This window comes from Gorilla gorilla, chromosome 6, assembly GCF_029281585.2.
Source record: "Gorilla gorilla gorilla isolate KB3781 chromosome 6, NHGRI_mGorGor1-v2.1_pri, whole genome shotgun sequence".
NCBI classification, from domain to species: Eukaryota; Metazoa; Chordata; class Mammalia; order Primates; family Hominidae; genus Gorilla; species Gorilla gorilla.
In genome coordinates, this window is record NC_073230.2 from 132,671,332 (window position 1) to 132,697,458 (window position 26,127).

The 26,127-nt window shown below is 40.4% G+C and overlaps 1 protein-coding gene across 2 annotated transcripts; it reads left to right on the forward strand.

Moving 5' to 3' along the window:
* The first annotated feature begins 4,155 nt into the window (after window positions 1–4,155).
* Window positions 4,156–15,758, forward strand: LMOD2 (leiomodin 2). 2 transcript variants are annotated; one of them, XM_055347349.2, is made up of 4 exons: window positions 4,156–4,595; window positions 10,213–11,200; window positions 11,264–11,559; window positions 12,078–15,758. In XM_055347349.2, the coding sequence occupies exons 1-4, from the start codon at window positions 4,323–4,325 to the stop codon at window positions 12,102–12,104; spliced, it is 1,584 nt and encodes a 527-aa protein (XP_055203324.1). In that variant the 5' UTR covers window positions 4,156–4,322; the 3' UTR covers window positions 12,105–15,758. The 2 variants fall into 2 exon arrangements, with proteins under 2 accessions (XP_055203324.1, XP_004046186.4); XM_004046138.5 differs by having other exon boundaries at window positions 10,213–11,559.
* The last annotated feature ends 10,369 nt before the right edge of the window (window positions 15,759–26,127 follow it).

Below are 26,127 nucleotides of genomic sequence, written 5' to 3' on the forward strand. Positions count from 1 at the left end.
AAAGGCATTAAGCCTTCCCTTTTGGAGCCATTTTCAGAGTCACTCATGGGACACATAAGATTTGGGAAAAGAAATCCATGTGAGATGATATTTATTCTGGGTTGTTCCAATGAGAAAATTTAAAATATGTGGATTTTTCAAGAGACTAGTTTCAAAGCAATAAAAATAATTTTCTGAAGATTTGAGTCATCCAACAATGAAATAAGCTTTTGAAAATGTGCTATTCTCACTAAAGATGTTCAAGCAAACACTAGATGATCACAAATAGAAGTGATACAAAATTCATGTATTTCAAAGTCCTTTTGAAATCTGAGAATCTGTGATTCTAAAATATCTGAATACTAAATGTATATTATAGTTTGCATGTATCGAGCCCAGGTCTGTGTTCAAATGTTACCTTACTACAGAGATCTTCCTAGATGAAATATTAACCCCAAAATCTTCCTTCCATTTTACCCTGCTCTATTTTTCTCCATAGAACTTCTGTCTAATGTGTTCTATATTTACATGTTTGTGTAGATATTGTCTGTCTCTCCCATCTAGAATGTAAGCTCTGTGGAGGAAGGAACTTTGTTGATTTTGTTCACTTCTCTAAGCCAAGCAACTAAATTAGAATCTGGCATGTAATATGTGTTTAGTCAATTGTCCAATAAAACTTAGCAAAAAAAGGATGTTACTGAACAATTACAAACATGAGAGAGATAGGGTAAAACACAATTCCAGTGTTTCTTCGCGCATATTTATATACCCTAAAACTCGCACAGTAGTCAACATATCACATGTGGCCAATATGTATTGTTGAAAGAATGAACTCATGCTATCATTTATATGTCTTTTCTTCTTTTTTTCCCAAAAGCACATAGATTTTTACATGGCTGTAATCCTTATTCATCTTTTTACCTAAAATGTGGTACTAGAGCTGAATGACTCATCTCATGCATCAGATTTGGCTATCATAACTTGATGTCATTGCCAAAAATCAAACCCATTCAAATAAAAAAGATGGGCCCTCGCTGAGCTGAGGTTACACAAAAGCATATGCTATAGGCTGTAAAAAACAAAAAAACAAAAAAACAAAAACAAAAACAAAAACAAAAAACAAAAAAAACCCACAAATGAACTCATTATTTCTAATTCAATCATCATCTCTCTCATTAGCATCACTGAAAAGTGTCAGTTATTTTTGGAGTAGAATACCGTAACGAGTTGAGATCAAAATAGCTAGCCAAAACATTCTCACAAGAGAGCAAAGTCAGATAGACTTATACACATTCTGATTTCAAAACTTATTATAAAGCTACAATAATTAAGACCATGTGATATTGCATAAGGATATATATATAGATTTATAGAACAGACTTGACTGTCTAGAAATAAACCCTTGTATTTATGGTCAGTTAATTTTCCACAAAGGTGCCAAGGTAATTCAATAGAGGAAAGTATAGTTTTTTTCAACAAATGGTGCTAGGACAATTGAATATCTGTGTGCAAAAAGATAAATTTGGGCCGAGTGTTGTCACTCACGCCTGCAGTCCCAGCACTTTGGGAGGCCACGGTGGGGGCAGCATTTGAGTCCATGAGTTTGAAACCAACCACCTGGGCAACATGGCAAAACACTGTCCCTACAAAAAATAAAAAAAAAAAGATTAACTGGGCGTGGTTGCTTGCTGTCTCTAGTCCCAGCTACTCCGAAGGCCGAGGTGGGAGGATCACCCGAGCCCAAAAGATAGAGGCTACAGTGAGCTATGATGGTGCCATTACACTCCAGCCTGGGCAACAGAGTCAGACTCCGCCTAAAAAAAAATAAAAATAAAAAAGATGAATATATAACTTTACCTTACATATACACATAAATAAGTCAAAATGGGTAGGAAACCTAAATAAAACTAAAACTATACAACTTTCACAATAAAATATGAGTAAATCTCTGTGGCCTTGGGTTGGAAAAAAATTTTCTTCTTTTTTTTTTTTTTTTTTTAATGAGACAGAGTCTCGCTGTCACCCAGGCTGGAGGGCAGTGGTGCCATCTTGGCTCGCTGCAGCCTCGGCTTCCTGGGTTCAAACCATTAACCCACCTCAGCCTCCTAAGTAGCTGGGTTTATAGGCGTCTGTCACCACGCTCGGCTAATTTTTGTATGTTTAGTAGAGACAGGGTTTTGCCATGTTGGCCAGGCTGGTCTCAAACTCCTGGGCTCAAGTGATCTGCCCACCTCAGCCTTCCAAAGTGTTGGAATTACAGGCGTGAGCCACCGTGCATGGCCAGAAAAAGATTTCTTAACTATAACACCAAGCAATACAACAAAAAAATTGATAAATTGGTCTTGGACTTCACCAAAATTTAAAAAGCTTGCTCTTCAAAATGAATCAAAAGACAAGCCCCAGAATAGAAAAAAAAAAAAATCATATACCTAATAAAATATTTGTCTCCAGCAAATATAAAGATTCTTACAACTCAATAATAAGGAGACAATTAACCCAATTTTAAAATGGGCATAAGCAAGAGATTGAGGCTGCAGTGAGCTATGATCACTCCACTGCACTCCAGCCTGGGTGACCGAGCAAGACCCTGTCTCAAAAAGTTGTTTAAAAAAGGGGGAGGTAAGATTTGAATAAATATTTCACCAAAGAAGATATAAGGTGGCCAATAAACACATGAAATGATGAACATCTTTAGTTACTAGGGAAATGAAAATTAAAACCATCATTTGACACCCTCTAAAATGACTATAATAGAAAGACAAGCAATAATAGGTGAGGATGTCGAGAAACCGGAACTCTCATTCATTGCTGATGGGAATGTAAATGGGTACAGCCATTTCGGAAAACAGTTTTTTACAGTTTCTTAAAAAGTAAATTTACCATATAACCCAGTAATTCTGCTCCTACATATCTACTCAAAATAAATGAAAACCTGAGGTTACTCAAACACTTGCATGTAAATGTTCATAGAAACTTTATTCATAGATAAAAGGTAGAAACCCAAAGCTAGAAACAACCCAAATATTCACCAGCTGCTGAAGGTACAATCAGAATATCATGTACTATACATGTATTGATAAATGTATTTTTGTATGCATTAATATTTTTAATAGATGTTACATATCTATAAAATGGTATTATATTTATGAAGTCCTATAAACTATGGATTTATTTTAACATATACACAACAATATGCTCATATATAATTTCTTTTTTTAATTTGTGCAAATGTATGGAGTACATAAGAAAATTTGTTGCATATATATAATATGTAGTGATTAAGTCATATATATAATTTCAAATTAGCATCTCTTCCATTTTCAGGCCAGATACAAATCTGGGCTCAGATTCTAGCTCTCTCACTTCTTAGCTCTGTGCTCCCATGCTAGTAACTTAACCTCTCTGAGTGTGTACTAGTTAAGTACAGGCACTAATGTACACCTTACAGGATTGTGGAATTAAAGGAGATAATGCTTAGCACTGGAATGGCATAATGTCAGTCCTTAATAAATCATATCCAGTATTATTGTTTGTCTTTTTAGAGTTTCATTTGCAAGTCTAGATTTTTACTAGTAATCATGGTGAGTAGGAAGAAGCATTTCGTTCAGTGGAGAAAGACACCTCTCTGTACTTTCAGCTCTCCAACTTCTGATGTTTCACTTAATCTCTGAGAGCCTCAGTTGCCAACATCTATAAATGAGAATCATGTTATTCATCTCACAGTATTTATGATTAGAAAAACTTATTAAAGTACTTTGTAAACTGCAAAGTAGAATAAAATTATGAAATACTATATTATTATGACCTTTTGTCCCCATCAATACCACCTACAGTATGTTTATAGAAGAACCAAAATAACTACCCATGGAGTATTGTGGAGACATTTCTCAACCCTAAGATTATAACGAAAGAATCTTTTCACGGCCATGGTGGTGGTGGCAAGTCAAAATAAATTTTATTTCCCTGTTGTTTGAATACAAAGTGAGAAGAACTGTGTTACTCCTTATCTGAAACACTCTGCCTGTCCTCATGAGCTATCAGACTCAGCTAAATATGGCCCTGGCCAGCATGTTAATAATCCCCACTGGTTCTGAGACCTCCATCCACCACCGATGTGACATTCTTTGTGTTCAAATGTCTAGCTGACGTCTGATGCTTAAAACAGCCCATGCCTTCACCCCTCTCTGCATTGTCACAGCCCTGTATCACCACTCTTAAAAGGCTCCCACAGCCACTCCTAGCACCAGTTGTTGACCAGCCTGCCACTTGCCTCCCTGCCTGCTTCTGGCTGCCTTGAATGCCTGGTCCTTCAAGCTCCTTCTGGGTCTGACACAGCAGGGACCATGTCTACCTTTGGCTACCGAAGAGGACTGAGTAAATATGAATCCATCGACGAGGATGAACTCCTCGCCTCCCTGTCAGCCGAGGAGCTGAAGGAGCTAGAGAGAGAGTTGGAAGACATTGAACCTGACTGCAACCTTCCCGTGGGGCTAAGGCAAAAGAGCCTGACAGAGAAAACCCCCACGGGGACATTCAGCAGAGAGGCACTGATGGCCTATTGGGAAAAGGAGTCCCAAAAACTCTTGGAGAAGGAGAGGCTGGGGGAATGTGGAAAGGTAGGCTCTCGGGACTTTTCCTTGGCTAACCCCACCTCCCCATCACCCCATCCCAAATCCAGACACTTGTTTTCCCTAACTTCTCAATCCTCATCACTTGAATTTTCCTATAACCCATTTATACTTGCTACTAAATCATTTTTCAGGCTGAAATAATCATGTAAATGCTATGGCCACCCAATGGATCATAATATGTAAAATTCTTAATTGGGGCTCTTTGATTGATTACAAATAGAAAGCTCAAGAGGAAAATAATTCACAATCAGTGTATGGGATTCAATATTTTGCCAAACATAAGTGTTGTTTGAGCTATAAGTTGGTAATGTGGCATAATATTTGTTCCCAACATACATGCATACGTATAAATGTATACTTTTTTTTCAGTTAAGTACATTTATTTTCTCCTATAAAGACAAAAGTGGGAACGCTGGTTGCTTTGACTGTGATAGTAGCTATGGTGAAATAGTTCTTTTCCAATACCAAGAAGTGTGGGGTGGTGGGAAGTACATGACACTGAGAGTCACAGGGCCTTGTTACGAGTCCCTGCTCTGATCCCACGTCTTTAGACCTTGAACAATCACTTTTACAGGGTTCTCTTTCCCTCTGGACATTGAGGGAGTTAGAGACAGTGTTTCTTTTGCAAATCAAGAACCCCTTTGAGATTTTGATAAGTTATGAATCTTCTTAAGAAAATAGCCCTGGGCTTGTGCAAAATACACCAACTTTTGCATAGAATTTCAAAATGATAACACATCCTGAAACCCATCTGAGGACTCAGGGGCAGCACAGCTGTATAGATGATCTCTTAGATTTCTGTCTCCTTTACGATGGTGATCCTGAGGTTAGGAAATGTGCTTATATCAGAGCTCAGGCCTATAAAGCTCTTGTGTACTGCCCAGTAAACAGTTATTTTGAATTTGCCAAATGAGTCATTACCAGAAGGAAGTCCAAAAGACTATTATTCTCTGGGAAAACAGTAATGACAATAAAGTGTCCATATAACAAAAAAAAAAATTCTTCCGGAATTATGGAAGAACACAGGTCAGGAGAAACAGTTTAAAACCCTTGCACTCTGTTGGAATCATCTAAAATCAAAATGGCCTAAAGCCAATGGCAAGACTTCCACAGTACTAATCTAGGGCTGTTAGATGATCTTGATGATAGGGTTATGTTGGCCACAATTGCAGCAAGATATGTGTGAGTTTTGTCCACGTCAATCATTGCAGGAAGGGCCACTGGGATCTGGCCAGGGTCTGCCAAGGCCACAGTACTAATCAGCTAGAAGGGGTGTGTTAGAAGAAAGGACACATACAAGTCAGCACTTGGGCAGGTCAATTCCTCCACAACCATTGTTTTAAGAGGGATTTTTTTTTCTTTGATGTGATAATGAGCGTCAAAATAACAATGACATTATTATCACAATTATTTAAAACTCTCTTTAATAAAATAAAACTGGCTGGGTATGCTGGCTCACGCCTGTAATTCCCACACTTTTTTGGGAGGCTGAGGCAGGAGAATCACTTGAGCCTAGGAGTTCAAGACCAGCTCTGGCAATATAGTGAGATCTCATCTCTACAAAAAAAAAAAAAAAAAAAAAAAAAAAATTAGCTGGGTTTAGTGGAACATTAGCAGGTGGTAGTCCCAGCTGCTCAGGAGGCTGAGGTGGGAGGTTGGCTTCAGCATGGGAGGTTGAGGCTGCAGTGAGCTATGGTTGTGCCACTGCACTCGGCCTGAGCCACAAACCGAAACCTTGTCTCATTAAAAAAAAAAAAAAAAAGAATAAAACTGTCTCAGAATATCCAGGCTGTACAACCAACGTATCAATAATCCAGCAAAGGCTTTTTAATGTCACAATGACATGATAGTGGTGGGAACCAAAGAGCAAAACCTATCGTCAGCCGGACGAACCCACCTGATCCTGCCAAAGGTTTTGCTGATCCCTGCCAATGGCTTATCAGCTCAATTAGAGAGGCTGCTGTGTTGATGGACTTCGGTTCCTTTCTAGGCTATTAACTTTTTCTCCCAGTACTTTCCCTGCTGGCCAGCTGTCTGTAGTTGCCAGGCGTGATGAGCAGGAACTTGCTGATGGAGGGTGCAAATCCAATTCCCACAACAGGAAAAATCTTCGAGCAGCTGTGGGGTGGCTGGAGGAGCAAGGTAGTTGCGTAAGAGAAGAGCCATAAAGGAAGGACCCTGAGAAGGAGCGGAGGGTCTTGATTGATTGTCAGGCGGCTGGCTCTGTAAAGGCTTATAAAAAGCAGACGCAACACCTGTTGAATGCCAGCCTTTCTGCCCACTTGGGCTTACACAAACTTATGCCACATTGGGGCTCCCAGGGACCCTACAATCCCAATGGTCTAGCTCCCCTATTGAGCAGTGGTTAAATCTCAGCACAGATGCCAATGAGTTTCTCCCATTATCTCACTTCATTTTTAACTTTCTGCACTTGAGAACCAAGACAAGGCAAGGTTAAGAAACTCATTAGAGGTTAAGAGCTTGTACATAGAACTGAAAATTAAAGAACATTTCAAAATTGTGGGTGCCCAGTCAGCAGCATCAGCATTACCTGGGATCTTCTTGGAACTGCAAATTATACAGCTCCCCTCAATCTGATGAATGATAAACTCTGGGGATGGGGCCCAACAATTGGTGCTCTCACAGGTGATTATGACACACAGTAAAACTTAAGAACCGCTCAACTACAGTTACCTCCTGAATAACATGGGGGTCAGGCGAACCAACTCCTGCCCCTGCAGCATCCAAAATTCATGTATAACTTTTGACTCCCCCAAATCTTAACTACTAATAGCCTACTGTGGACAGAAGCCTTACCAATAACATAAACGGTCAATTAACACATACTTTGAATGTGATATGTACATACATAATAGGGAGGTGATCAGGAGAAACAACCGGCCACTCTTCTCATTACCTGATTTGTTTTCTAAGTTTACTAACATTCCCCTTCTCCTTGTCCAGTCCCTTGCCATCTCATCTCCCACCTCCTTATTCTACACCCTCCTTCCCACCTCCATTCTCCAAAGAATCAGGGTTAATGCCAAAGCAGTGGCATATAGGAAATCTGTAATAAAACAGGCCCCCTAGGGACAGAGTATTTTATAAAGTAAGCGAAGTCTGTTTTTTGCATCCTCTCACCTTGCCTCTGTAGACACATTTTCTCCTTCTGTTCTTTCTCCAGATGTCCCCCACCTAGGGTGACTAATCATCTCAGATTGTCCGGGACTATCTAGATTTCATGACTAAAATCCTGGGAAACCCTTCACACTCAGGCAAACTGGGAGGGTTTATCACCTTTCTCCTGTGTGTAGTCCTGACTCTCAGCTGCTGTTAACCAATGTCAACTTAGAGCCATTCAGTAAGAAAATAATTATTGAGCTCCTACTACATGCTAAGCACTGTGCTAGGTGAGCAAAGCAGACATGGTCCGCTGCTCTCAACAGCTAACAGTCTGCTGAGAAAAACAAGTGACCAAAATAAAGTGTGACAGGTACTTTATTGGGGGTGGGTACAATGGTATGGGAATGCATCTGAGGGATATTTGGAGGGGATGTCAAAGAAGGCTTTCTGGGAGATCTATCATTTAGATGCTATATGACAACTCACAGTTTCAGATATTATCTGTCCAGGTACATTATAAGGGGAAAACAGATCTTGCAGATAGAGCCAGAGGGTCTTTAAAAAACCAAAGGGAATAAAATGTAATGGTGTCATACAAGGCCGTATACCTTGGATTTTGAGACAGGCCCCTTTCCTCCAAATACTAAAACAGCTAAAAATACATACAAACACATGAACACACACAGCTTTACAGGGACTAGAATTATAAGGAATTTGGAGTGGAATGGGGTGAGGAGAAGTCAGCCCACAATTCTTCCCTTCCTCGGGTTAATCCATTTGTTTCACTGCTGGACAGGGAAGGCTTCCTCTCTTCCCTCACGTATGCCTGGAGACTTGGCTAGAGCCACACTCTTTTTCTTGTGTTGTTGCATGGTGACTTGCAGCCAGCTGCCACCAAACATTTCTCTCTCTCTTTTTTTTTCTCTCTCTCTCTCTCTCTCACACACACACACACACACACACAGAGACACACAGAGTATCTGTCTCTCTCCCTCCCTGCTCCTGAAGAAGTGAATAAATTAAGACTGGAAAAGTCATCCCAGGAGTGGCTGACCCCTTCCCCAGGCCATCACTCGGTGCCTGCCACTCCACACAGTGGATAACTGGAGGCTATTTTGTGATAGCAACTGGGCAAACAAACCTGGAGACAAGTGCAGTGTTTTCCAAAGCTAGATCCACATGCTTCAGGCAGCGGGCGCCCTCGAGGTCAAAAAAAAAGTTGCCAATATAGAGAGAAGAATCAGGGCCTGGAGGACAGGGCAGGGTCCCAGGGCTGTAGAGAAGATAAAGAGAAAGGACTAAAAAGACAGCAGGAGAAAAAGATTAGACTCTGTCAGCAATTTCTAGACCTTTATTTTTTTTTTAATCAGAAAAGATAGCAAGAAAAAGAGAAACAAGGGGTCACTTGAGCGTCTTTGTACGGCAAATCTTGTAAACAGGAAAGACAAAGATAGAATGAAATTGTGTTTGCCTGAAAGCCTTTCATAATTGATACATGCTAAATAATTTAAGACCTTCAGGCTGGGCAATGGCTTACTTCAAGATTTTCTGATGTTCTCTGCTGTTCCATCCACTTTACTGATTAGAATCTAGTGGATGCCAAGGGTGATTATCTTTCCCACCTGGTCTTCTACAGTCTGTCTCATTTAACCCTGGACTAGTTGGAGGTTTCAAGTTGATTTTCCCAAAAGGGTGACTTGAATGTTTTCTCTGCATCGAACTGGATTTTGACCTCCTGCTGTCCTGAGCAGCAGCCCTGCCTTTAGGCTTCCCTTGCCCAGATAAGGGACAGCTACAGAGGCAGCTCTCAGGTGATTCAGAGAGTCTTCTGTGGTAGAGCCCTGTGCCGGGCGGGCTCTACCGTAGAAGCAGATAAATGCTGGAGGAGCACATGACAGCTCTGCTTCTGTCTACACTGAGGCAAGGCCTGGCAGAGAGTGGTTGGCTTCTGTCACATCTGCTATGGATGGAAAATTTGGGAATTTTTGAATTAAAAAGGGAAACTCATTAACATATTGTATATTTTTGTTGTCATTTGATTGCTTGAGATGGAGAAATAAGAAAGAACAGAGTGATTCCAGAAGGGAGGGTTGAATTTGCTACATTGTAAGTAAATGGAGAGTAAACCAGTAAGAGTCGGTCCTCAGGAGGTGAACAAATTTATCAAGGGTTTTCCAAAGCTGAAGTTCTGATTCATTTGTTCAAATTAGCAAAATGATTATATATTTTTATTCAATAAGTTGAATTCTGGATATTCTGCAGAAAACAAGAGAAATGTTTGTAGAAAAAGCTATTGCTATTTATTGCAATAAAATGTCAGCCTTGGTCATGAGAACTGGACAGATCGGAAGCAGAGGATTATTAACTTTTTTTATTATAAACTTATGTCACTTGCCATGTGCTACTTTTGCAAGTTAAAAAATGTACTTAAAAATGGTATCATTTTTAAGAAGCTTAATGATGATATCATACTCTTTAGGTTGCAGAAGACAAAGAGGAAAGTGAGGAAGAGCTTATCTTTACTGAAAGTAACAGTGAGGTTTCTGAAGAAGTGTATACAGAGGAGGAGGAGGAGGAGTCCCAGGAGGAAGAGGAGGAAGAAGACAGTGACGAAGAGGAAAGAACAATTGAAACTGCAAAAGGGATTAATGGAACTGTAAATTATGATAGTGTAAATTCTGACAACTCTAAGCCAAAGATATTTAAAAGTCAAATAGAGAACATAAATTTGACCAATGGCAGCAATGGGAGGAACACAGATTCCCCAGCTGCCATTCACCCTTGTGGAAATCCTACAGTGATTGAGGATGCTTTGGACAAGATTAAAAGCAATGACTCTGACACCACAGAAGTCAATTTGAACAACATTGAGAACATCACAACACAGACCCTTACCCGCTTTGCTGAAGCCCTCAAGGACAACACTGTGGTGAAGACGTTCAGTCTGGCCAACACGCATGCCGACGACAGTGCAGCCATGGCCATTGCAGAGATGCTCAAAGTCAATGAGCACATCACCAACGTAAACGTCGAGTCCAACTTCATAACGGGAAAGGGGATCCTGGCCATCATGAGAGCTCTCCAGCACAACACGGTGCTCACGGAGCTGCGTTTCCATAACCAGAGGCACATCATGGGCAGCCAGGTGGAAATGGAGATTGTCAAGCTGCTGAAGGAGAACACGACGCTGCTGAGGCTGGGATACCATTTTGAACTCCCAGGACCAAGAATGAGCATGACGAGCATTTTGACAAGAAATATGGATAAACAGAGGCAAAAACGTTTGCAGGAGCAAAAACAGCAGGAGGGATACGATGGAGGACCCAATCTTAGGACCAAAGTCTGGCAAAGAGGAACACCTAGCTCTTCACCTTATGTATCTCCCAGGCACTCACCCTGGTCATCCCCAAAACTCCCCAAAAAAGTCCAGACTGTGAGGAGCCGTCCTCTGTCTCCTGTGGCCACACCTCCTCCTCCTCCCCCTCCTCCTCCTCCTCCTCCCCCTTCTTCTTCCCAAAGGCTGCCACCACCTCCTCCTCCTCCCCCTCCTCCACTCCCAGAGAAAAAGCTCATTACCAGAAACATTGCAGAAGTCATCAAACAACAGGAGAGTGCCCAACGGGCATTACAAAATGGACAGAAAAAGAAAAAAGGGAAAAAGGTCAAGAAACAGCCAAACAGTATTCTAAAGGAAATAAAAAATTCTCTGAGGTCAGTGCAAGAGAAGAAAATGGAAGACAGTTCTCGACCTTCTACCCCACAGAGATCAGCTCATGAGAATCTCATGGAAGCAATTCGGGGAAGCAGCATAAAACAGCTAAAGCGGGTAAGTAACCAGAGAACAGACACAGGGGCACAGATAAAGTAAATGAGTTGTCCTCCATTGCATGGTGGTACCAAAGTCACCTCTCACAATACTTATCAATACTTTCAATATTTTAGTATGCGAGAGCAAACACACCAAGTTTGAAACATTAGGAGCAGGCACACAAGTGAGCACATTTCTATTTGAGAGGAACGCCTGGGCCGCTTTCCCAGCCTCTCAGTCATATAAGGGCAAGGACCATTTTCATACACTTCCCAATTCCCTTAAGAAGAAAACCAGGGAATATAATCTAAATTCCAAAAGGATTCACCACTTGTCAAAAATTTTACCACAGAGTTGTGACTGATTCGATACCTAATTTATAACATAAAATTTATAACATGGTAAAAAAATTATTACCATGCAGCAATAATCAACCTGAGTTCTTCTCAGAGGATACTGCTAGAGACATATCCTACGGATATTTTTCACTTATCATGTGTGTTGTTTCATTGAGAGAAAATCCGCTATTTTTGTAGGTGGAAGTTCCAGAAGCCCTGCGATAAAAACACGATCTTTAGAAGAGGATGCAGAACTGTTCAGTGGTATTACACGAAATGCATTGTGAGATGTTTCTAAAATACCTTCTTCAATTCAAAATGATCCCTGACTTTAAAAATAATCTCACTCATTAATTCCAAAGAGAATCTTAAGAAACAATCAGCATGTTTCTTCTGTAAATATGAAAATAAATTTCTTTTTTATGTCGTGAGATTTGTATTGGCAAGAAGCAGTTAATTTAAAGATGCTCTTCCTATCTCTGGATGTGTTGGTAACTCCGAGTTGTAATGAGTTCATGAAATGTGCTGTTATTTTTGTAATCTCAATAAATGTGGATTGAAGTTTTTTCCCTTTTTTTAAAGCCAAACTAATATTTTTCTGTGACTTGATACATCTGTCAGATTTTTGTAATCTCGATAAATGTGTATTGAAGTTTTTTCCCTTTTTTTAAAAAGCCAAACTAATATTTTTCTGTGAGTTAATACATCTGTCAGGTGTGTATGTAACATTACTGGACATTAAAAAAAAATTACATTCTCACCCAAAAAGGGTTTGGGTCCTAAGCATTTGCCTTTCTTTGTTTCCTCTTGTTCAAGAAAATCTGATTAGATCTCTTTCTAAAGGACTGCAAGCAATAATTTTTAAAATATTTTATTTATTTATTTATTTTTTTGAGACAAGTCTTGCTCTGTTACCCAGACTGGAGTACAGTGGCACAATCATAACTCACTGCAGCCTCAAACTCCTTGGCTCCACTGATCCTTCTGCCTCAGCCTCTGGAGTCCCTAGGACTACAGGCATGCACCACCACACCTGTCTAACAATTTCATTTTTTTGTAAAGACGGGGTCTCACTGTGTTGCCTAGACTGGTTTCCAACTCCTGGGCTCAAGAGATCCTCCCACCTGGGGCTTCCAAAGCACCGGGATTATAGGCGTGAGCTAGCGTGCCCAGTAAGAACTTTCTTCAAAGTGAGATAAAACGTTGCAAAAAGATCATCAACGTGATCATTATCATCTGAGATTCATTGATGCTAGACCCAGGATGGTAGCTGATGCTTCCATATTTCCAGAAATACCATAGGTACCCAGATGTTGATTCAATCATTTATTATAAAAATGAATGATCTCCGGAAGGAATAAAATTGAAAAGAAGTTTCCTGGTAGGAAGGAAATAAGTGCTAGAGGAATGCTGGAAGGTAAGACCCCTAAATTCAAAGCTACCTTTTGGCTGATGCTAAGGATGGACCATTCAAGTCTCTCTTTGAGCTCTCCTTGGATAAGCGTTAGTCTAGTGGGTCTCTACACAAATCACGACGATGCTAACATTCACAAAATAGACATGGGGACATGGGGCACATGCATTTTTTCCAGCTATCCTTCTACTCCTGTCACTCAAGAAGTGTCTGAATTCAAATAAGAGAAAGACATATTGAATTACCTTCACTTCTCTCTAGTATTCCACTCTAATTTATGAAAGTTATAAATCCCTCTAAAGTCCTTTGTATTAACTATGATTAGCGACGTATCCTTTGTGTCCTACAGATTATAACAGTGATCTTGGCAAACTCTCTGAGTCACCCAGTAAGTAATTGTTTGCTTCATATACAGAGCTTTGGATTATCTCCAATCAAGAGGATTGTGTTTCACTAGAAAATCTCTCCCATAGTCCTTCGGCCTGGCTCTTTGAGTCTGTTTCTGCTGTTCAGCCATTCTTTTACAGAATAACAACTGACATAATCACTTAAAAAGGATCCCAGTGGCCCATGAGCTAGTTGGTGCCCTGATTCCATGTGAGGGAAGGGAGGTGACTGATATTTTCTGAACTAAGTTGTCTCATGTTTTCACAACAACATTAAAAGGTGCCATTGCAATTTTATAGTTGAGTAAACCGAGGTAAAGACAGGGTAAGGCTGGTGTCTCTGACTGTAAAGTTCATGCTCCTTCCGTGTCACTGCACCTCTCTTCTTCCATCCAGACTTAGCCTCCCAAGGTTTGCTGTTCTTACAACAGTGGAGATCTTCATTTCCCTTGGTAGAGACTTCACTATTTTCACCTCATGGTCACAATTACATTCATTCTTGTTCAAGGAAATAAAAGGTAAAATGTACATTTTTAAAAGGCATGTATGTGTGCAGGTGTGTGAATTTAGAACAGAAAGCCAAGGCAGGCCTTCCCTTCCTCTGACCCTTGTGTGTGCATGAAGACAGGGCTCTTCTAAGTCAAAGGGTTGTGAGAGGTGAACAGCTTCCACCTCCAGTCTGATGAGGCAGAGGAGCAAAAGTTTGCTGATAAACTGGGTCATTGATTAAACCATGCAGAGATCCCAGGAGCGGAGTGTGGCAGCCCTCCTGAATAAAGAGGAAAAGGCTAGCCTGAGTATTACCAGGAGCTGGTTGGGCTGGGGAGACTGGCCAAGCCTTCTCACCAGAAGCAAGTGATGAGGAGACATGTTTTCTCCTTTGCATTTTAACAGGCTGCCTTACTGTGGCTTTCTGTGCCTTAAGAGAGAGCAACATGTACTTACTACAGACTTCACAAAGTTTAAATGAAGATACAGGCTCTCACATCAATCTAAGAAACAAAGTTATAAAGCACATAATAAGACAAGTATAATATGGTCAGATTCTAAGTGGGCACATTTATCGTTATGAAAAAAGCATTTCTAGAATGTGTTATTTCAGAATCCAGTACTGTAAACATGCAAAATATTATGATGATCATTATTCAGCACAGAACGCGGATCCTGGTCCATCCTCCCTGGAAACTCATAGAGCTGATATGAAAACTAATTAGTTCATCCTCTATAAAGAGCTTTCAACTCACTGGGAGAGAGACTGTCCAAGACCAGATGAAGTGTTTAGGCTCTGATTAATGTGGGCATGTTAATCTCAGAAAGTACAGCTCAGTACAGCTCATCCTGATTTGAAACAGGGCCAGGATGCTGAGTCCCCCTGCTTCATGAGCCCTGCTGCCACAGGTATTTAATAACTCGGTGTCAGCAGGATCTTGATTTAATACCTGCCCTGAGACTGTTACTACCACAGGGTGAAAGGAAGAGGTAATTACAGGCTGCAATGTCTCTATGCAGATGCACTAAAGACAGGGGTAAATCAATACGCTCCTGAAAATATCTCATAACTACTTCCTTTCTCGACATAGTTAAAGCTGCCTCTTCCTTGTTTCTCTGAAGCTCTTAAGGTGGACTTTTAGTTCCATAAATTGCCAAATGTATGATATAAAAGACTACAAGTTGATCTAAAACTTACAAAACTCAGAAATATGGCACCAATATTGGTGCACTTAACATCACAAATATTTTCTGACTGCCTGCTGTGTTCCAGATATCTTCCAAACACTGGAGGTAAACAGTGAGCAAAGGCAATAGAACCCCTGTCCTCATGTAACTTACATTCTAGTGTAAGGAGGAAGCTTACACTACTCCTTCATGCATTCTGCATTTATATATCAAGTGGCTTCTATGGACAGGGCACTCTCCTCCAGGCTTGGGAGACCAGGCTGAATTAGAAAGTGTCTTCTACCTCAGAGTAGTGGGAATTTTAAGGAAAGCAACACTTCCAGAAGAGTAAAAATTTTCTTAGTTCAAAGGCTGTACAAAAATAGGTGTTGGATAGCTTCAGCCTGTGAACCACGTTTTATCATACATCCCTGACCTACAGCAGACTCTGGATCAAGGAAAGCTTCGCCAAGAATGTGACACTACCAGAATTTTTTTTTTTTTTTTTTTTTTGAGACGGAGTCTCGCTCTGTCACCCAGGCTGGAGTGCAGTGGTGCAATCTCGGTTCACTGCAAGCTCCGCCTCCCGGGTTCAAGCCATCCTCCTGCCTCAGCCTCCCGAGTAGCTGGGACTACAGGCACCCACCACCATGCCTCGCTAATTTTTTTTTTTTTAAAGTAGAGATGGGGTTTCACCGTGTTAGCCAGGATGGTCTTGATCTCCTGACCTCGTGATCTGCCCACTTCGGCCTCCCAAAGTGCTGGGAGTACAGGCGTGAGCCACTGCACCCGGCTGACACTATCAGAATTTTTAAACAATAAAGTCACCAGTCTGGGAAAAAAAAGTCTCATGGGTGTAGGGATTGGGAAAGACATTTCAATTTGAGGAAAAAGGCTAGTATAAAAAATGGTTGGAAACCATAGGATTTAATGTCATTCTGTAAAAAGCAATTTGGTAAAAAGTTAATATTTTAGTTTTTTTTCTAGTATTGATAATTTTGGTGGACTAAGAATATAAATATTGTGTAGTTTCTGTATGGTCTTTTCTTTTTAGAACTAAAACGGTGTGTGATCATTAAGAAGGATCAGAACACACATATAAACAAAAGAACATAAAGAACCCCATTATCCCATCCACACAGAACAATTACTGATAACTCCTTAGTGCATATCTTTTATTTAATTTTTTAATTTTTCTGAGACAGACTCTCGCTCTGTCACCCAGGCTGGAGTGCAGTGGTGCGATCTCGGCTCACTGCAACCTAGGCCTTCTAGGTTCAAGCGATTCTCATGCCGCAGGCTCTCAAGTAGCTGGGATTACAGGCATGCGTCACCATGCCTGGCTAATTTTTAAAATATTTTTAGTAGAGACGGGGTTTCTCCATGTTGGCCAGGGTGATCTGGAACTCCTGGCCTCAAGTGATCTGCCCGCCTTGGCCTCCCAAAGTGCTGGGATTACAGGCATGAGCCATTGTGCCTGGTCTAGTGCATCTTTAAAAATTCTTCTCAATACATATTTGAACAAACACATAACTATTTTTTTCTTCAAAAAGAAGATAGTTTACATACCATTAAGATCCTATTTTATTTAAGCAATTTCAAGAACTGTTGGATATTTAGATTATTTTGATTAGCCCAGTCTCTGGTGGTATACATTTTGTTTGTCCCAGCTCTTCCCTTAGTATTTAGCTACTGTAACTTTTAACTTTTCCAAAAGCCCTTAGAAGAAATGATTTAGCTGTGACAAATCACAGCTAAAAAGCCATCTCCCAGATAGATTAGAGTGGTGTGGCATCATTGTGGTACACCAAAACTGGAAATTACGTTTCAACTAAATTGTCATGTTTACCAAGTTTCTGTGAGACAAATTATATGACAATCTGAACCACAGAGCATGTATTTGTAAGATGCATTTTTAAAAGCCAGTACAATTTTATCTGAATAAGGCTGATATGGGCTGAGTGTCACAGGAGTCTGTCCTGAGCAACTTAGTGTAAGCTAGGGAATGTGGACTTAGTTATGAAAAGCCAAGAGGAGCATCAAAGGAGCTCAAGAGGAGAAGTGACATGGTATTTATATAGGTTTTAAAAATACGACTTCTGTAACCAATAGAAGAATGGATTCAGTGAGGCCTAGGCTGGTGGTGGTAAGACCAGTTAGGAGACCACTGTAATGATCTAAGAACGAAGTGATGCAGGCTGAACGATGAACTCTGTGTAGGTGTGAAGAGGCTGGAACAGATAGAGCAGAGACTAGGAAAGCATAAACTCCCCAGAATTTGGTTACTAGTTAGCTATAGGGGGCGGGTTGGGGGAGGGGGTGAGCAACAAAAGAGAGGAGACTAGCATGACACTTGTATTCCTAGCTGGGCCATCTGGGTGGTCCAAAATGCCATAAAATGGAGTAGGAAATACAGCAGAAGCAGGTTTGGGAGGGAGGAAGATGAGTTTAATTTAAAACACATGGTGTCTGAGGTGCCTATCCATTTGAATGTGTGGGTCTAAAATCGTGGGGGTGGGATTTGCGCTGGAAGTAAGGATATGCGGGTCATGTGTTATGAATGGTATTTAAAGGTAGGGGTTTGGATAAGGTCACTCAGGAAGAGTGTGGAGAATGACAGAGGCTGAGTATGACCAGAGAGGGCAGAGATAAGCCAGTCATGTTGTAGAGCAGAGAGCTGTATTACGAAAGGCGCGGTCAACGGCATAAAATGCCTCAGTGAGTCCTAGAGCTAGAAAGTGTTTACCTGAACATTGACCTTGGTGAGAGCAAGTTCATGGGACAGTGGAGGTGGAAATCAGATTGTAGGAGTGGTGTGGCACAACTCACCAAGACGAAGAGTGTAGTGCAGCCCTTCAAAAAGTGAGCACACTGCTCTGGTGGAGACTCAGAGGTTCCCCAAAGTCTCAGGATAAAAAAGGCACATCTTCTAGTATATTATTTGACTTGACATGAGAAAAAACATTTCTCATATAAAGGTATATAAACTTATATCTAAGATCCAAATAAAGTCAACTGAAAACTTAATTCTCTCCATGACAGCTCAAAGTGTTATGCAAGATTTCTGAGAATTCCTGGATGGAGGGGTGGGGGCTGGAGTCTTGTATGCAATTCCTGGATGAAGGAGTGGGGGCTGGAGGCTTGTATGCTCATGGTCCTCTTTGGTTTCATACTCTAAGCATGCATCTTGCAAACTTATGATTAATGCCACTATTCCAAACTACATTGACCACATCAGCCCTCATGCTTAACTTCCATAGACTCAACACAGCATGAAATTTTGGGAAATGAAGATGAGGTTGAGATTACAGCAACATAAACAACTTCAAATTGAGTATTAGATGCCCTATGATGAAAAATCCTCTGGCTAACACCACCAGAAATTTATTCCCACTGGCTATTTTGTTTTCTTGTTGGTTTATCCCTTCTTTCCTCTTCTCATGATTCTGCTTCATTACCACTCTCCTAGATTACTCTTGAGAATCCCAAATTCTTTCACTCTTTTAGGTACTGCAAGTTCAGCTCTCTCCACCCTCCTCCCAAAGGCAGCTCTAGCTCTACCGCTGCATACCCAAATGGGTCAGTATGACCAGCAGATACATCTTTTATTTAATAGAAGCCACTCCAAAGTTGTAGTTGTGAAGAAAATTTTCTTCCCTTTGGAAAATGGTACATCTCCTTGGTCACCACAAAAACCCTTGCTAAGTCACTCATAATCTGTTATCTGGACTATTGCATCGCTGAGGATGCCTAACTGGTTTCTCTGTCTTCATCCTTTTTTTTTTTTCTTTTTTTTTTTTTTTTGAGAGAGGGTCTTGCTCTGTTACCCAGGCTGGAGTGCAGTGGCATGATCACGGCTCATTGCAACTTCGAATTCCTGGGCTTAACTGATCCTCTTCACTCAGCCTCTCGAGTACTAAGGCTACAAGCATGCGACACCATGGCCAGATAATTTTTAAATTTTTTGTAGAGAAGGGGGTCTCATTGTGTTGCCCAGGCTGGTCTCAAACTCCTAGACTCAATAAATCCTCCTGCCTTGGCCTCCCAAACTGCACTCCCAAATGAGTGCAGGTGTGAGCCACTGCACTTGGCCTCTGTCTCCATTTTTATTCACCCCCAATTTGTCTTCAACATTCCAGAGTGATATTTTTTCCAAAATTCGACTCTGATCACATCAGTCACCTGCTTAAAATTCTTTAATAGTAACCCATATTCTACAGAATAAAGTTCATATCCTTTAGCATGGTAAATATGATTCTTACCATTTTTCTGCCTCATCTTCCAACGCTTGTCCTCAGGTACCCTGTGCTTAAGCCATATTGAGTGACTAGTAGTTCACTGAATGAGTGATGGCCCCTCTTGACACACATCTTTACTTATATCATCTACCTGTTTGGAATTCACTTTTCACTCTCTACATCTGGTTAATACCTACTCATCTTCCAAAAAACACTTTGAAAGATGAGTATCCTGTTGACCTAAGGAGATGGGGAAAAAGGCACGATTCAAAAGAGCCTTTGCTCTTCTCCACACTCTCCCTTAGGTGATCTTATCCAGGTCTCTATCTTGAAATACCATCATACCACACGACCCCCAAGTCTTTACTCCAGCACAAAATCTACCCCTATAATTCTAAACCAACACACCCAAATGGAAAAGCACCTCAGACACAATATATTTAAAATTGAACTCCTCTTCTTCTTCCAAAACCTTCTGCTATATCCCACAGTCCTGCATATCACTCACTGGACAGTCTTCTCTATCCCTATCCCTCCTGTCTTCCCACTGGACAGTTACCTGTCTTTGATTTCCACACACTCAGCATTGATGAGGAGTTTTAACAGAGCGCTTGCCACATGAGCTGTTTAGGGACAGTAGCCACGTCTGATCTCGTTAGTGCTCCAGGGCCAAATACATTTAATAAATGTTTGTTGAATAAATGAATGACTCCTAGAAAATGCACACCACTCACATGGTGGTTTTTATGATAATGGGATTTTGTATTTCTGATATTGTACAATGGCTACAATTTGCCTGATAGAAAATGCCTCTGGTTCATTCAACACCTTTAGCCAGCATGAAACTTGGCTCTTGCTCCTCAAACACCATCCCGGCTTCCCCACCTTCTTGGTTTTGTTCACAGGGTCTCTTCAGTTCAGAATTTTCTTTTTAACATCTCCTTGGTTCAATAAGCTACTCATCTTTCAAGATTCACTCTTATAAAATTTACCTGTTCCATTCTTCCCTCTGAGTCTTCTTTGTCCTTCCCTCAAACTTTTCTTTTGGTACCTATTATATTTTGCATTGCATTATACTATTTGTAGACGTCTTTTTTTTTTTTTTTTTTTTTTTTTTAAGACTGAGTTTCGCTCTTGTTGCCTAGGCTGGAGTGCAATGGTGCAATCTTAGCTCACCACAACCTCCACCTCCCGGGTTCAAGCGATTCTCCTGCCTCAGCCTCCCGAGTAGCTGGGATTACAGGCATGTGCCACCACACTCAGCTAATTTTGTATTTTTAAAGTAGAGACAGGGTTTCTCCATGTTGGTCAGGCTGGTCTCGAACTCCTGACCTCAGGCGATACACCTGCCTCAGCCTCCCAAAGTGCTGGGATTACAGGCGTGAGCCACTGCACCCGGCCACATGTCTTATCTTCCTACTATCCTACTGGATTGATATCCTGGGAATCAGACACTATATCTTATGTTCGTGCCTTGAGACAGCAAGGTCTCAATACATATATTTGATTAGATGGAGATAATTAGCTACTCAACAATAGTGAAGTGACATCATGACAGTACCCTCTCACCACTCCTCCAGTGTGGTCAACAGTGGTATGGGATGCTTTTCCATTGTGCAATTACTAGATATTACATGAACAGTGCCGCTCAGCTATAAAGAAAATCCCAATCAGTCACCCCTTTTGGAACTTCATGATTGAAAATATTTTACTGTTGAAAACCACACAATTAGATGACATGTTGACATACTAAAATGTTTCCAAGCCAAAAAAGGAGGACAGGTGTTAAGTATTTTACCCTCAGACGCTTTTAGTATATTACTGGACTCTGCGGTAACATGGTAAGTGCCCAAAGTGAACTCCTAGAATTGCTGTATTCCATGGCTTCTACCTTTTGAAGAAAGATATTGAGATCTATAGATCAATCTATGGATCAGTGGTGGGCAAGCCAGATAGAAACGCCCCTGAGTCAGAAAACCAACAGCCCACGTGGATGGTCAGATGTGGGCGGACATGCAATCAGCAAAGAGCAATTCTTGTTAGGCAGGACAGTCATTACCACCTGGCCCTTGTCGTAGTGGTGGTGATGGAGGTGGGTGGATGTGTGGGACATGTACCCATGGGGTCCAACCAGAGCAAGAAGTGACCCAGACTCTGGCAATGGGGCATAAGGCACTTGACTACCACCCTTGACAGGGCAGGACTAGGGCAAGGGAAGCTATACTGCAGATCAGAACTAAAGTACAGGCAGGGAGCTAAAGGAGTGGCTCAGAAGGGATGGTTGGAGTCCAGGAACAAGAGTACTAGTCACTGGTCCTGTTTGAACAGTTCAAAAGAAAATGGCCTAGAGCTCCTTATAGAAACAAGGCTCTCCCCAGTAGAGGTAGAGGGATTGGAAAATGATGCAACAGGAAGGAACGTATCGAAGTCTTGTCTTGTGTGTAACAAATCACTTGTCTTCAATTTTGCTTTTACTTACAAATACTTATTTTGAATGCAAAATTTTTACATTGATCAAAAAGGATTGTGGTTGAGAAATGAGGTTCTAGAGGCAAGACTGGCCCCAAAAGTCTAGGACAGGGCAGGATCTATGCATGGAGGCTAAAGGGCTCCAAGGAGCATGTCACTAAGGAGCCGCCAACATAGGCATTTCACTCTACCATCTCACTCTAACACTGGCACATTTTAGGGCCAGAGTTCTAAGAATATCTACATTCACTTGTGCTGACCCTCCTCCCTCAAAGACTCCACCCCTTTTCTATGTGAGATCTGGCGGCAGAGGTCAGGCTGTGTAGTCAGGAATTGCTGTGCAGGCTTCAGTTGGGAGGGTGTCTGGGAAAGTTAAGGGTTGACAACTGGAAAATGGAAGTCTGGTTCTCTAAATAAACTATTCAGAGGTGAAATTATAATCTTTAAAACCTTAACTCTTTGAATTCATTAGACAAATTTGCAATCTAAAGCTGAGGGTTTCATTTAGATATATGTTTGTACACTGACAATGCTGCATGAATTTTCAGATGACTAATCACTTGTTCCAGATTGAAACACTGTGTGATTAGCTGTATAGCCTTTAGAACAAGTTAAACAGTTAGCAACACAACTTTTTTTTAAGCCATATATTTAGAATGTTTTAAAAATTAGGCATGTTATTGAAATGTATACCAATCTTCTCACATCAAAAACTGTAGTCACTAGCACTAACTGCTAAATGTCTCTTTCTCCCTAAATAGAATCTCAGAAGATCCATTAATCACTGTTACATAAACACAAAAACAAATGATCTAAAGTCACTCTCAGGTTACAGTTTGCAAGTTGTCCTTCCTGAATTTATCGTGAAATAATTCCCTGTCAAGCTGGGAGTGGGTTGGTGGCAGCACCCAGATTAAACCAGTACATTCCTGTGAACAAATTATCCAACAAATAGCAGCTCAAAGGGATGCTTTACATTGAGGCAAAACTGGAAAAATACAGCTTTTTTTTTTTCTTAAATTACATTTAAGGGAAGAGTCAGAGGGAAAATATATTCATACCTATTTGTGAATGTCTTTCTAGAAGTTATACTTCAATCTTCTGCAGTTCTTGCTTTTTCAACATGTTAGCAATTGAGAGTTGTGGTGACTATGCAAGAAACCAGCAACAGCTGAAAATATCACATTCAAGAGGAGCAAAGTAACACCAACTTCTTCTCTAAATCCTGCCAAGAATTTCTGGTGACTCTCTGCAGAGACACTCATAGAAAATTTAACAGGAATCTTGACCTGTTAGAACTTGCTCGGATGGATTACAATCCTTTTGCCTCAGAAGCTGTCACTAATAAAAGCTGTTTTTAAAGAAATACAAACTTTTTTTTTTCTTTTAAGCAACAAATCCAAGTTGTTCCTGACCTCCTTAAATTAAAAATCACCATTGGGTTCATTCAAAAGTATAAAATAAATATGAAATGCTTAAGAAGACACATTGGCAGAGATTATTCTAAATTCACAAAGAAAACTCTGAGGTAATGCCAAATAAACTGTTATGTAATCATTTATTAAGCATGTGGGATTACTCAAACATACCAGTTACCTAATCTTCCAAGTGGAAAAAATATTTCATTGGTGGTGAAGTAGGGAATGGGGATCACGGATGAGCAAACCAGATAAAATATTTTAAAAATTCTATTCATGTACTCCAAAAATCTGGGGCTGTTCTAATCTTAAAACTTGCCTCAGTGGCTGCTGGTTTAGTTGCATGATTATAATGTATTTTCCTTTCTGTTGCATATTTTTTTTTTAAATCAGAGTGTGACAGCATTTTTCTTTGGGTCTTTGCATGTGCATAAGCAGAAAAATCCCAAGCCCTCCACATTTGAAGTAGATATTGGAATAACCATTTTATTTTTGCATCCAGACCATCTCTGGTGTCTTAATGCTACCTGGTAGGCAGGGTACTATAGTGGTGAAGGGTTTGTATTAAGACAGACTTTATTTTAAAGCCCAGCTCTGACATTTACTAGCTACTTAAATTTGTGCAAATTATTTAATCTAAGTTTCATTTGCTTTGGCTGAAATATTGGGATATCTTGCTCATATAAACCATTTCACGTGGCGCACAACACTTAATAAGTGTTCAATAAATACTAGTTAGTATTATGAGAATTCTTTTCAACATGATTTTCCTCAAAGGAAAAACATTTTGGTGATGAAGGTCTGGGAATGGGGTGAGTACAGCCATGGGACTTTTCGAAGCCCCTCTAAATGGCTTCATCACTGTCATGAAAAAGTAGTCCAGTTTGAAACTAGGTGAGAGCCCACATACCATCACTTCTGTAGAAACGAGACAGGGCCAGAAGATGCCACCCTCAGGAAGTCAGAGAGCAGTCTACGCTAGGAAATGCAAACTAAGTGGCTCAACTGTGCCCTCTGGAAACTGTATTTTAGAAAAATATCACAATGGACTGATACACATATTGCCACTGCAAAGTAGGATGAATATTTGAAGGTGTTCTTGTTACTACTAACAAGAAGTCCATGAAAGTTTCACTGTGTACCCATCCTCCAATATCTATTCACTTACAAGTTACAGAACCCATACATGAAAAAGCAAATCCTCCTCTGTGCATTTTATATCCCCCCCATTGCCCTCTTAATACCTGCACCTGAAAACTAGTACTCATTGCTGTAACGGGGCACAGAAGGAGGGAATGGCAGAAACTATAAAACAAAATTGCATTGGATAATTTCTCCGAGTTGTAAGAAGAATGAAGGTTATTACCATAATATTCAGAGAAAAAGTAAAGCAATGCTTTGAAGTAGTAACTGAAGACTGAGAAGCAATGCCATAATTCTCTGAAACCTGTTGTTTCTTCTAGTTGTCTGTTCAACATCATGCAGTTTCTATCTTTTGAGATCCTGCAGGGGAAAAAAATGCCATTGGAAATTTAGGTCTTGAAACCAGTTGAGAAAAAGAGTTTTCTGCATTTTGAATTTTATATAGCATGATTTATGTTCCTCCGTAAGAGAGCCGGAACAGCTCTAGCAAGTTGCCTAATCCCACTGCCAAGGTGCATATTTAGTCAGGCCAGTTCTTCCACAAGAAATAGATATTCGTCTAAAATGCCACCTCCACCTACATTTCTCTCAATAGCATGTTGGACACACACTTCTGCATGTCCAAAATTTCATGGTTAATGGTCCCTTTTTCCAATTATAAGAGAATAGATGATTTAGCTTTGACAAAATGATTAAAGGATATGTATTCCTACATCAGTGACTTCAACTCTCATATTTAGAAATAAATTATGCAGCAATTTGATATGAACCATCCTGCATAAAACAGCCTGTAGTCACCAAATCTTCCAACTAGCCTGTTTTCACCACTGAACCATTATCAGTCTTGTGGGTAAGAATTACAAATATGAATCTCCTCCTTACCCTTTTGTTTTACCAACATTTTCCCATTAGATTAGATGCTGAGTGCAGTCATGTAAACCTCCCAAGAATCATGACCTACAGATAAAAAGCTACTTCTCGACCTAAATGGAGTCAGCCACAGAATAATTTATGCACTAGTTCCTTCTCCTTGTACTTAGCAAGTTGTTTTAAATTTCCACAGGTCATGGTGGTTCTATAAATATTTTATATACATCAATATACATAAATATTCTTGCCCATGCATACTAAGGCAATCTCTAAATAACATCAAGTAGCTCCAAGACTGGCCTCTCCAGTGACCTGCTAAAGCAGGCTTTGTGTTTTTGCACGTTTGGAAGTGGCCTCAGCTGTTGGTACCCCCACACACACACACACAACCAATGTATCTCCAATAGTGTGTCAAACTTTTCCAGCTGTCCTTTACTGGTCCACCAATGCATGCCTTTTTGCCATTCTTTCACAATTGGTCATGTGCACAATTTCTATCCCAAATCCTACTGTGTCATTGCACTATTTGTATCCCAAATCCTACTTAATAAACTATAAAAACTTGCTAAGGAAGTGACAGAAAAAAAAATAAGCCTGACTTCTCAATGGGACTTAGCATTATATGGTCACATGAATTTCCTGTATTACCCTGAT

Excerpts from the sequence above, each read along its gene's own strand:
- LMOD2 (XM_004046138.5), top strand. The coding sequence starts at position 4,323 with ATGTCTACCTTTGGCTACCGAAGAGGACTGAGTAAATATGAATCCATC. Across the intron at positions 4,596-10,212 it reads GGCTGGGGGAATGTGGAAAG|GTTGCAGAAGACAAAGAGGA; the intron begins GTAGGCTCTCGG and ends CATACTCTTTAG. Across the intron at positions 11,560-12,077 it reads GCATAAAACAGCTAAAGCGG|GTGGAAGTTCCAGAAGCCCT; the intron begins GTAAGTAACCAG and ends CTATTTTTGTAG.